Here is a 13,957-nt window from a genome sequence, read left to right on the forward strand (position 1 = left end):
TTATTCAAGATATCATCATAACTCAAAAGTTTTAATCCTCATGTTGGTGTGGAATTTTAGGAGGTGTTCAAAATTTCAAGAGAGGAAAATGTTTAAAAGTACTTCAACTCCTAGTAGTAGAAGTAGAAGTTAGGAGTTGTCAGCTTTTTAGAGTTTCACTCGAGCCCTTAAAAGAATTGCCTTCCTCACGGCTCCCCTTCCACTATGTGCTTTGGAACTACCGTGGTCCTCAAGAAAGAAAACATATGGGGCCTGATTTTCTAAAGGTTTGCAAAAATGGGTGCAAAGTCGATTGCTGACACAAACAGAGCGCTAGCGGGGCTACTTACTGGGCACATGCAACATTGTGTCTGCCAATCGTACAAAATTGCTGCACAGTAGATTTTGGGCATTCTGGCAGGAGTATATGCAAATAGATAAATTCAGCACGTGTAATGTGATTAATCAAACCTGAAATGAATTGCAATAACTGATTTGCCTTTTCAAATACCATGTCTGAAAATTAGGTGCAAATCAGCATGCAAATGAGAGGGAGCGGGGAGAACTTTTCCGCTAATGTTGACAACTAATCAGCTATTCAACAGTTCAATTTGGGAGGTTCTGAATTATCTAAGGACAACTTGGAGCCAGTCACAAGAAGGAGTCATGCCATATCCCCTATACTAAAACTGTGAATCAACTCTAAATTTCCTTGGGCTGTGTCTTTGTCACATGGTGACAATTGGTGCTGGCTTCTCCCAAGTTTTAAACTCAGTGTTACACGGGATGGGCATCTGCATCCATGGACTTAGGGAGAGTTAAGTCAAACAAAACACGGCTTTTATGCAGTTGCTAGCATCCCCAAAATTTTGGGAGTAAAATATGTATTTTGTCTAACTCAGTAATATGTTTGTTTGTGTTCCACTAACACTTCTAATTCCATCACTGCAAACTTCTATTTTTGTGCTTGCGGTGGTCTCCCAAAGTCTCCATTTTGAAAACCAGCAGTGCTACCTAAAGTGCAAAGCCCTCTTTCAAATATCGACCACTTTCACAACTCTTGCCAACGACACGTGGAATCTGTTAGAATTAATAATCACGGCGTTTAGCGCCTCCCTTTTGAGATTTCTGGGAATTAGTATCGAAGGGCCATATTGAGTTAGTATCAAAGGGCCATCCTTTTTATTTATTTTTTTACTTCTTCAGTTTATTGTTATAGGGCATTAAAAATAACAACACCTCTAAATTCTAATTACTTGAAATTAAGGCTAAATATACAGTATTGTACCACAGTTAGAGTTTGTTCATGTTGCTGAAAAACGTTTTTTTATACCAACAATGGACTAATTGCTCAAAAGAATACACACCACACAGACAGATGACAATGGATGTGAGTTGCCTTGTTTAACCACATGAAGACGCTACTTTGGTAACATGTGCATTTTGGGCATGTCATCCGGCTGGAACATTGGGGAAAAGAAACTAAGAATCCACCAAGGTTTCAAGCCATTAACACGGGAGCAGATGAAGCGTGTTATATAATCAAGAAGTTACCTTGATTACCTACCTGACTGACTGACCTGCCTAATGTCTCCTTCACTTAGAGGATGAGCTAAAAGATGGGCTGTTTGGGCAGGTTCATAATTGCAGCTAATTGACCTTAAAACACCCGCTGGGTGTTAGATCTAGTACGCCTAAATATAACACATTTAAGAATACTCGCCAACCACAATATTAGACCTGTGTCAGTGTTTGCAAACAAAATAATACTTTGTTTTGATTGACACCATCATCTTGGCCAAGGTTATGTTTTGTTACCGTTTTTCTTTTTTTTAATTTGTATCTTCATTTACAGAAATGCGCAAAAAAAAGTCAAGCTAATTTCCTTTGTGAGGTGATTGGACATTGAACACGGAAGAAACCAAACAATTTTGTTGTGCCTCCAGATATTGGTGCAGCTATATTAATATTGCCAGATGAAAAAATACTTTTGGTAACTTACCTTAATTTGTCAGTAAAAAAGGTGGGTATGCAGGAATTTGGCTGATTTGGTGCTGATCCAAATTAGAACAGTCAGTTAGTTAGTGTTTGGCCTTGGCAACAACATGCTCCACTGAGTGCCATTGTAATTTTAACAACATGTTTATTATTGAGGTTGTTGTTCGCAGTGGTGTAGAACAGCAATAATTTGGTCACCTTGTTCAGTTACACAATTTGGGCACATTAGGGAAATTCCTCTCATTATGATGCAATTCAGTGATACACTGGGAACTACAACTGCAACAATAAAGATATTGTTTAACTAAGGCCTTGCTGACAAACAGTTTACATTGAAACCTTTTTTTTTGGGTGGGGATAACGAAGAATTTCTTATACCGCTCCTGTATTGGATCTCATGAGATTGGTAGTCAGTTTGTGTATTTATTGCATGTAAACCGCATGGGAAACTATTCTTATGGATTAGTCGTAGTAGTAGTAGTGACAAAATATTTGTATATTCCTGTTTAACCCACTCCCATTTCCGCTACCTTTTTTATCTCCTCTCATTCTGCCACCACATTGATTCGTCTTCCTTCAGACTCCAGCTACTTGCACTGTGAAGCTAGGCAGCTGTCCCATTACTTGTGCATAGGTATTCATGTGTGTGCACAGGATAGGGCACATCCGGCGCAGTGGCCAAGGCCCCGACATGACAAACAAGGTGTCAGCAAGGCTCTGCAGAAACCATTAATATGCTGGAGACCGTCAGGGATCCTCACCTGCATGCATTTAATATTCCTGTATATTAAACAACCATAAATCAGAGGAAATAAGCACTGAGCGGTGTGTGCGTGTGTGTTTGTGTGTGTGTGTGTGTAGGTGTGTGTGTAGATGTGTGTGTGGGTGTGCGTGTGTGTGTGTGTGTGTGTGAGTGTGAAAAAGGCATTGTGTGTGGGAAGCTGTGCATGATGCTCCATCTGTGCCAAGAAAATAATGTATGTAAAAAAAAAATATATATGTATATACCCATCCATTTTCTGAGCCGCTTATCCTCACAAGGGTCATGGGAGTGCTGGAGCCTATCCCAGCTATCATCGGGCAGGAGGCGGGGTACACCCTGAACTGAACAGTCGCAGGGCACATACAAACAAACAACCATTTGCACTCACACCTACGGGCAATTTATAGTCTTCAATTAACCTACCCTGCATGTTTTGGGGATGTGGGAGGAAACCGGAGTGCCCGGAGAAAACCCACGCAGGCATGGGGAGAACATGGAAACTCCACACAGGCGGGGCCGGGGATTGAACCCCGGTCATCAGAACTGTGAGGTGTGTGATATATATGTATATATATATATATATATATATATTTTTTTTTTTTTTAATATGTCAAAAACTACAAAATACATGCCTAAAATGTGCAGGGTCAGAAAAAAATATTTTAAAAGGTACAAGACCCACAAAATAATCTAATTAAAGTTGCCTCACATTTTGGTAAAAAGCAAAGCTCAAAAGTGAACAAAGAGGCAGGAAATGCACGTGTGCTTTTATGTTTGCGCGTTTGTGTGTGTAGGGATATTGGTGGGCATATAAGCAACACCCATAATCCTTACTTTCTTGATGCGTCCCTGCAAAAAAGCTATGCGACCCTCATTTGTCTCCGAGTTGGGCCAGCGATGGGTTTCGTGGCTCATTAATCATAAATCGTCATATAAATCATAAATATTTTAAAAGGCCTCACATGCACGATCAGTTAAATGGATACATTTGTCACATCTCGCGATTTGTTTTTTCTGTTTTATATGTAGTCAGTAGGCGCCACGATGGGCGACTGGTTGAGGCGTCTGCCTCACAGTTCTGAGGACTGGGGTTCAATCCCCGGCCCCACCTGTGTGGAGTTTGCATGTTCTCCCCGTGCCTGCGTGGGTTTTCTCCGGGCACTCTGGTTTCCTCCCACATCCCAAAAACATGCATTAATTGGAGACTCTAAATTGCCCGTATGTGTGACTGTGAGTGCGAATGGTTGTTTGTTTGTATGTGCCCTGCGATTGGCTGGCAACCAGTTCAGGGTGTACCCCGCCTCCTGTCCGATGATAGCTGGGATAGGCTCTAGCACGCCCGCGACCCGCGTGAGGATATTCGGCTCAGAAAATGGATGGATGGATGTAGTCAGTAATCTTTAGATGTTTATGATGATCCATGACAGTGCCAGTTCCAGCGAGACTGTTGTGTGTCAGTGGGCGATGCACTACGTATGCATTAAAAACTCATTGAGGTGTCAAGACTTCATGCTCCTATCTATGTCTGTGATCAAGACAAGTGTATTGCATTGAGTGTATCAGAGAGTGTCGGCATGTGTGTACGCGTGTGTGTGTGTGTGTGTTAAATCCTATCGTTCAAATCAGTGACAGACACTTGTCTAACGGAGGTCATTAAAATCACTCCCAAGGCAGCTTTGGAGTGCATGAAAAGGATGTGGGTGGGGGGGGCATCCTTTCCAGTCCTCCACACCCACTCTTCAGTCGTCCTCAAGTGTTATTTTAATAATCTATTAAGATATTATGAGCTGTAGTGGACCATGGCCAAGTCACCATGGCATCCCAGGAATCAAAATCTAACAGGGGCCAAGCGCTGAAAATACTGCAGATGGCAGAGGTTTTCTGTTGTTTAGTCCCCGATATATATTAGCTCATTGAAAGGGGTCGGAGTAAAGGGTGATTGAATATGAATAATTAACTCCCACGCCCCCAACTGGGAGGCAGCAGAGCAGCTTCGCGATGGCGGCAGTCAGCCAGATCACACATGGCCCCCGTAGCAGTCCAATGTGTAACCATCTCATTCGTTTGACACACCAACAGTACGCACACATTATGATCCTCGCCACGGGATTCTGCATGAGGATCGTAGAACACTGGGTAGAACCTCCATGCAAATTCACAGCCTCGGGTTTTGTCTATCCAGGCCAGTTTTTAAGCTTTTATGTATCATTCATTCGTCAGATGCCTTTAAAAAGACTTTTCTTTATATTTGTAGCAATATTTTTCATTTGTATTTCCATGCAGGGAAGTTTGTGTCTTTGGTCAATGAATAACTTCACTATCTGTTAGACCCGTGGGCTTTAAGAGTCAACAATGTCAAGTGTAATCACCGCAGGAAAACCTTTGTCCTACATAAACATTACAATTATTGAGTTCACCTCCATAATGCTATTTATCTGTGGACAATTTTTTTTTCAACATATTTCCACACAGAAGTCTACAATCGCACAGGACATGTTTTCACTACCACAAGGCTCATTGGGTTGGCACTTTGTCTGTATCATGTGCAGAATCCTAACACCAATGCATTCTGAAAACATGGAGAATCCTGCCATAACACTGAACAACTAAATTGTGCTATTGTGATATTTTGTCATTAATTCAAATTAAGGGGGGCAGTGGTGGCAAACTCATTATTGTCACAGGCGACATCATAGTTCTAGTTTCTACTTTCTCAGAGGGCCTTTATGACTGTCAACCCATATAAATATATGATCGTCTCATTTTATTACATATCCACAACAAATTGATGGATAGCTAGTTTTGCAATCAGAAGCCAGGAAAAAAAAATGTGTTCAGTTCAATTTGTGATAACAAAAAATGCTTGCAATATCTTAATGTTATCAAAAGTGAAGAGAATTTGTAATTTTGGTATTTGAGCAAAAAACAATAAGTCGACACACATGATTTGCTTTCGCGGGCCACATAAAATGATGTGGCGGGCCAGATCTGGCCCCCAGGCCTTGAATTTGACACCTGGGTTAGGGTGACATGGTTAAGATGGTAAGATTCATTACCAAAATACACCAGGTTTATACTAATTTCACCGCGTTACTTTTCATAGAAAATCCTATTACCATAATGCTCAATTAATGGCTAAACGTAATGTTTCTACCTCTTTCTGTATCCTTGTCATTCTGCTTTTTCAGCTGTGCGAGCAGATCGCATGAGAGGAGGGCGCAACAAGTTTGGCCCAATGTACAAACGTGACCGGGCTCTCAAGCAACAGAAAAAGGCACTGATCCGAGCTAACGGCCTGAAAATCGAGGCCATGAGCCAGGTGATGCAGACTGTCCCTACTGACCTCACCATCTCATCAGCCATTCAGAACATTCACTCAGCTGCCTCCAAAGGGCTTCCACTGAGCCATCACACCGGCCACCACACCAGTCACCACCATCACCACCACCATCATGCCACCGCCTTACCCCCAACAGACTATGACCGCAGCCCTTTCGTCACTTCACCCGTCAGCATGGCAATGCCACCGCATGCCGGCAGCTTGCAAGGCTATCAAACAGCCTACGGACACTTCCAAGGCACACGCACCATTAAGTCTGAATACCCAGACCTGTACACCAGTTCCCCAGAGTCCATCATGGGCTACGCCTATGTTGATGCCTACCAGTCGGGCTCCCCACCCAGTTTCCCCCACCTGATCGTAGAGCTGCTCAAATGCGAACCGGACGAGCCACAGATTCAAGCAAAGATCCTGGCCTACCTTCAGCAGGAACAGGCCAGCCGAGGCAAGCACGAAAAGCTCAACACCTTTGGTCTCATGTGCAAGATGGCTGACCAAACGCTCTTCTCCATCGTGGAGTGGGCTCGCAGCAGCATCTTCTTCCGCGAACTCAAGGTGGGTGGGCATGGTCTTGTGAGTGTAAAGGTTTATTTTAAAAATTGTATTCATAATTGTTTAGACTAAATATTTGATTTTCTACAGGCTTTACTTGCATTATTTGGTATCTACAAAAGACGATTGAAACAAAATCCTTGGACATTCATTCAATCACTTGATTCGAGACATGCCATTAATCATATGCACTGGTTCAACACCAATCTTCACAGGTCTGTCAACGCATACTGTCCTAATAACTGATCAGCAATTCAGCAGCCACTCATATTTTCCCCTAACATGACACATTTTGGCTATGGGCTGCGATAACTCCAGGTCCTTTTTCATAGGGTCGCAGTCTGGGTGATTTATCTGCCCATGAGTGATTCCTCTGATCTGACTGTGCACGCTCCGTGTGATGTATCACTGGTTAGCATATTGACTGAAGAGTCAGAGGAGTTACAATAACAGAAAATGTGATCTGAAAGCACATCAAGACTGACTTGATCCCCAGTAGCACCACTCTCTTTGTACCATTAGAAGTACAGTGACTTGTCCCTTGGCTGGTGCCCACAAAGGTGTTACTTTTGTACCTTTGGACAATTAATTTTTACACCTTGGCAACATACCATGTTTTTTTTGTCAATGGAAATGTCTACTAACTTGTCTTTTTTTTATCAGTCCTAATGGATACATTAGTGTAAAGTGTATTTGAAGGGACATCATTGGAGTCTACTACAGATACAGTATATCCTTCTTTCTGACAATGAGTCCACCAGTTGACAAACTCCAGTAGTTCTCCTGTCCCCAAAAAAATATAGTGTTGGAATTACCTCACCAACCTTCTTTTGTCAATTGTAAGAAATGCATTACTCCCGGTTTGCTGCCTGTGGAAATCTTACTTTTTATATGGCCCCAAATCACAACAAGTCTCAAATACACATCCAATAAAAATCACAATACACAATACTATTTATATGGACAGGCTTACGGTCACACTCTGCTTATATCATAAATAGATCCAACATAAGCAGCACTTTGGCAAATTGACAAAGGAAAAGCTCCCTTCCCTTCTAATGGGAAGAGACCTCGACAAGATCAAGATTCAGCTTCGGGTGGCCATTTGCCACAACAGGTTGGGTTTGGTAGTGTCGCAAACATAATGTGAGCCTTTTGGCTTCATTTAGTTATGTTTGCTAGAGCAATCTGTTGTTTTATTGTCATCATTACTGGCGATAAATACATGCCTAATTTCTCCATGAATGGGAGAAAATAGCTGTGCTTGGTTCTGTTTTCAAGCTTCTAATATGCTACCAACTCTCACCTATTGTACTTCTTTGGCATACTAATTGAAGTTGTTTGGAATACTGCATGGATAATATGTTGCCAGGAGCCTTGTTCATCAGTACAACGCAATGCACGTAAAAGCCACTTTACAACACTGACACATATGAAGCTCTCTGCAAGCCATTGGATCAGTTTAAAGGTGCTTAATGTCTGTCCTGTATTATGACCAGACATCAGACTTATTGTTGCATTAACACTTACATTGCGAATAGACCACAGCAAATATTTTCAATTCTCCATATTGAATCAAACGATCAACAATTTGAAAACATCTACCAAGCTCTTTAAGAATTTGTTTGCAGTTACATATGCGGCCAAATGTATTTGTACCTACCTGGGTGAAGCAATGTCAGTGAAGGTACAAAACTTAAGAACACATTTTCCAAGGCCACGGTTCAACATAGAGTCCAAAGGATGATGAAGTTCATGCGCCATTATGGTTTAATTTTCCCTCTGAATGAATTTTGAGCAACATGGGATTGGGACTGATCTGAGCTTCACCTCTTTTTTTTTTTTTTTCTTTTGTCTGGCATAGCACTTTGCCAAAGGCTCAGATGCATATTAATAGGCAGGGGCCAGTCGTAAAATTACCCCTCCATATTAAATGTAATTTTATTTTCAAGATGGGAAAATAATACATGTAATAAATAATTTTTTGATATATAAAAGCGAGCCAATTACAAAGACCTTGAAAGCACATGTTGACATTTAGCACGCTGTGTGTCGCGGCTATTGACATTTTTTTGGATTTGCATTTGCATTCAGCTGGGATCCTCACTACAGTTACACACACACACAAACATGCAAACACACGCACGCAGGCGAATCGCAGGGTGTGGCTACCTCTAATCATTGTGTACTCTTTGTCCATTAATTTTGAATGATCATTTTGCACACCATTATTTATCATACACTTCTCCTAATTCAATGAGCAAAACCGCTTGTGTTTGTCACTCCCTGATTAGTGGCAGAATGGAAAGTCTTTATGTTCCCCTAATGACGACCATATTACTGGCGCTTGATAGCAAATGAGCCAGGTGCCTGTTACAAAAGTAGAGCATGACCTGAGCTCAACAGAGGACAAGCCTCTTCCTGAGTATCCCCCCGCACCCCCAACAGCCTCCCCTGAACTACCTCCTCTTTTGGGATAGGTGGGGCGTGATAATTTAGTTGATGGAGATACACCTACTCTCATGACAAATTTTCAAAAGACCCATCTAAATAATAGTGCACATGCTTCCCACACAGTGAACAAGCTGTTGGCCTCTTGTGGTTGCTAATTTTAAAAGCGGATTCTCTGTTACGTTTTACAGATTGGTTTGAATTTACATTTTGATTTGTTTGTGATTGTGCTAAAGGAGTGAGCCTGAGTGTATTTCATTACCCAGCTCTGCAACTGGCTTCTGCAGCTCAATGACAACATTTGAAAATCACAAGGACCGATGCCAGTATTGTTTTAATAAATATATAGAAAGATACTGTATTTACACTTGTCCATTACAGAAGTTAGTTTTGATGAAGCCATCTTAAAAATGTGTATTCAAATTTTGATGTGCATCAGAATCCATCTGTGCTACTGGATGTGACTTCATGTATGTTAATTGTGAGGTTAGGCTCGGTACTACAAAGACAGGAAGCAAAGCAGAATTAAAAGTTAGTCAAAAGGCTGGCTGGCGTGAGGCTGTAGGTAACTATATATACACTTTCATCTCCCTCTCTCTTTTTCTGTCTCTCTTGCTCCTCATGCTCTCATGCACACACATAAACTGCGCTCGGACATTAAGCTCTCACTATTATTAGCACAGTAAGAACAAAAGAATTTCTTCGGTAATCGAGCCAAGCTCAGGGGGTGTGTACGAGATGTCTGCCCAAACAAGTGTTTAAAGATTTAGTTTCCGTAGGTTTACCTCTGTCACGGGACTCGGACACATTTAGCCATTAGTGGGGACCTTTTGAAGATCCCTTCCGTCCTCTTCCAGTGTGCAAGACGGCTTCGTCTTTTTCTGGAAAGGTGGGCTCTTCCCAAATGACAAATTTCACATACCGAGCACTACTGCAGTGTTTCTCAACCTTTACGAAGGCAAGGCACTCATTTTATAATACATTCTATTCAAACATTCTAAAATAAACTTAAATAAATTCCTCTGTCAAGCAAATTCGAACATTATTATGTTTAAATGTTTTTGTTTTGTCATTAGATGTGCAAGTGTTACTAATGTTGTAGTCAGCGAACAGGTTACAGCAGATTATATTTTTCATTGGAATTAAATTCAGAAAAGCTCCAACGCACAAACATCTGGTTGTTTTGGTTGAATTTCTTTGTTTCTTTGTATTGCACACCGAAGGCCAAATAAAATTAAAATAAAATGTAGATATTCTGATGATATTACGAGAGATGGGCGTGTAGCTGTACTTCTTCTTTTATGTCATAAAATAGCTTTGATGTTTTGAATAGGCGGCACGGTGAAGGACTGGTTAGAGCATCTGCCTCACAGTTCTGAGGACCGGGGTTCAATCCCAAGCCTCGCATGTGTGGAGTTTGCATGTTCTCCCCGTGCCTGCGTGGGTTTTCTCCGGGCACTCCGGTTTCCTCCCACATCCCAAAAACATGCATTAGGTTAATTGAAGACTCCAAAATTGCCCATAGGTGTGAATGTGAGTGTGAATGGTTGTTTATTTATATGTGCCCTGCGATTGGCTGGCAACCAGTTCAGGGTGTACCCCGCCTCCTGCCCGATGATAGCTGGGATAGCCTCCAACCCTCCCGCGACCCTTGTGAGGATAAGTGGCTCAGACGATGGATGGATGGATGGATGTTTTGAATATAATTTTGAACGTTCATTCGAATGTTTTAGTTAAAGTAATTAGGTTTAAATAGTATGTAAGGTAAATAAAGAGGCCACACAAGACACTGTAGCTTTTTGGATTTTTCAATAAACAAGCATTTTAAATGGCTACACTATGTGTTAGTTCAATTTCAATGTGACTCATAGCTCGTCTTCTGCCACGCTCTCCTCCATTATTCCAGCATTATGGGATGGCTGGCCCGATGCACGCAACAAACACAATGGGAGAGATAATTTAGCAGGGAAATTTGGACGATCGACGTATCATATGTTTGCATATCAGCTTCCCAACTCAATTCCCTTTTCAACACACATCCCCGCTCCTCATTTCCTCTCCACACCTTTTCATATAGAGGATGGGTGTCTCATTTTGGAACCAGAAGCTCTTCTGTGTGCCTAGTCAACACACACTAGCTGGCAGGTTATATACTGGAAAACAGAAAATACTCCTAGAAATTATCCCATCGTCTCATTCACTTCTGCTTATTCATTTTGCAGATTTCGCTAAACAATTTCCCCTTGTCATGCTTTCACACGTAATAGTCTTGTTATCTTAATTACCTTGTCCCTCGGTTTAAAGAAATCTGTACCAGACCAATTATGACATAACCAATTCAGTAGCATGCCTCAGAATCTGTTGTGTTAAATGCGGTGTAGCTTTATGCATACAGTATATTTAGTCCATCAAACTGATAGAAGTGGAAGAGATATGACAACCTGTGACATTTCCAAATGTGACTTCACTGTTTTTTTTTTTTAGCCATTTAGGGAAAGCTTTTGGATGGATCGAGACACTACCTTTTCTGTTTCTCTCTCTTTTTTTTTGGTCTGCATGCAGAAGGAATTGCAAAAGCAGAATGGAGACCCATTAAGTTGAGGAGGAACTGTATTAGAAGTCTGGTTCCCTGGAAAAGCTCCCAGCTGAGATGGGCGGCCATATTGGATAAACAGATGGCCAGGGAGAGGAGAGAACAGGCGAAGAGAACAGAGGTGAAACAAAGAGGGGAGATGAGAGAGGACGTAAATAGACAAGGAATGCAGAGAGAACGCAGGGACAAGAGAAGAAAAGGCTGAGAGGAAGGAGAGAAAATACATGCACACTGGGGATTTTTTTTTTAATATATATATAAATGAGTGGAAATGAATAAACTGTGAAGGCCTGATATGTGAACTTTGGAAGGACAAAAAACACATACACACTGGGGATTTTTCTTTTTTTATATATAAATGAGTAGAAATGAATAAACTGTGAAGGCCTGATATGTGAACTTTGGGGGAATCTATAACCAACTCCACACATGACCAAATTCAAAAGCTTATGCTGCAATCTCAGTGTTGTCACAGAGGTCAACAATATCCCAGCCGCTACCCCCTCGACGCCCCTGCCCTGACAAACTGCCAGCATGATGGTTGGCGGCCATGTGCCTTTGCTAGAGATTTGTAACTGTGGCCCTACTCCACTGCATTTGAATTATTATTCGGGAGGATACGCACCCCCCAACACACACACACGCACACACACACACTTTACACTAGCCATATGGTGTAAAGAAAGTTATAGAGGCAAAGTGAGACGGGGATAAGGTGTTACAAGATGCAAGCATGACAAAAATGTATGGGAGATTTTAGGATGGGGGAGAAAGACAAAGAAAGCAATTTTAGGTGAAGCGAAGATTTGGAAATAGAGCGATATGGTGATAAAGATGAGGGAAGTGGCATTAAGGCATGAGCGTGGGAGAGGGAAGGAGACGTAGAGGAGGAGAAATTATGAGAAGGCACTGTCAGGAGGCTTGGATGAGAGGAAGAGGGAAATGAGGAAGAGAGGACGGTGACAGGAGCAGGGGAGGGGGTTAAATGGGAAGATGAACAAGAGGCTGCGAGAGGCGGCGACCAAGGGCAGCAGCAGGAGGAGGAGGAGGAGAGGGACCATGGTGAAGGACAGCAGGGGGGTGAAAAGACGATCAGTAGGTGGGGTTTGATGGGGGGAGGGTGTCAAAAAAGGTGGGGTGGTGGGGGGACAGGTGGAAGGTTAATGGGCCTGGAGCGACTCCACCAGACGCTCGTGTGCTTGATCTACGGCGACGGGGACGGGCGCGGGGCGTAGGCTTTCAAAGATATATTATTTCATTTGAGGAGCAGCACCATTCGGGCCAACAAACCCCTCCATCGCCACCTTCCCCAACAACCTAGCATTCGTCCGGTGATAGATAACAGGCCACCTCACTACCCCAACAGACAGATGAACACTTGTGTACAGTATCCCACCAGCACACACAAACACAAACACACCAAGCTGAGGAAAGTTGTCTAAAGCTTCACTGAATTAAAAATGTTTTTGTCCTTCTCTCACCCATCCTCCTTTCCTTCGGCTATCCGTCTTTATCACTGGCTGCTTTTAGGTTCTAGAGATCCATGTGGGATGCTATTTTAGTGGTAACAATATCTGTTTGATCAGTCACACTGGGAAGGAACAGGAATTTGAGCTACTTACTGTATGTAGGAGGAAGCGGGGGTCTCTCTCCATTCATAAATAATAGACCACCAGGCAGGAGCTCAGCCTATCTTTTTCATAAATGCTGTAAAACAAGCCTTGATGTGTCAGTATCAGTACAAACAGGAGTGAGTGGATTTAAGGATTTGTTTCAATAAAACGGTACTCAGATATAACAGTGAGCTACAGGTGGATTCTGAATGCATCCACGCTGTTCCCAGAAGAGGAAGCATGTATATGCATTTGTATGCAACATGACAAGATGGCAATTGCAACCGTGTGTTATACCTGATGTCCTCTGGGCTTTAAGTGCCCATAGTGTCTTAGAAGTTTTAAGTGCGGACAACCCAAAAGTGAACTTCCCCCTCGGTTCCCTTGATGGTTGTAGACATAGCTTTAAGACACAATCTTCCCAAATACTGGAATGGTCCCGTAGGTCCGACCACAGGGGACTGCTGGGAGGAAGAGCAGGGAACTTGTTAAAAGGAAAGATTTAGGTTGGCCCCTCCCAGAGGACACAACGGGAGGTTAGCATGCTCAAAGTCTGCTCATCTACTTGTTGCTTTGATGAAGGATGAAAGTCTGTCATTCAAGGTACACGGAGAGCCGCTGAATGACAAAATCTACCTCAAAAATAATTTCCTGTACCTTTCACATCA

General features: G+C 42.3%; 1 protein-coding gene across 1 annotated transcript in view; it reads left to right on the forward strand.

Annotated features, from left to right (window-relative positions):
* nr5a2 (nuclear receptor subfamily 5, group A, member 2) overlaps positions 1–13,957 on the forward strand; it is a 64,341-nt gene that overhangs the window by 8,582 nt on the left and 41,802 nt on the right. The window contains exon 4 of the mRNA XM_061683247.1: positions 5,929–6,635. Coding sequence (XP_061539231.1) covers positions 5,929–6,635 — 707 coding nt within the window. The remainder of the gene's footprint in view (positions 1–5,928; positions 6,636–13,957) is intronic.

The sequence above is a fragment of the Phycodurus eques genome, chromosome 8 (genome assembly GCF_024500275.1).
Source record: "Phycodurus eques isolate BA_2022a chromosome 8, UOR_Pequ_1.1, whole genome shotgun sequence".
In the NCBI taxonomy this organism is placed as follows: Eukaryota; Metazoa; Chordata; class Actinopteri; order Syngnathiformes; family Syngnathidae; genus Phycodurus; species Phycodurus eques.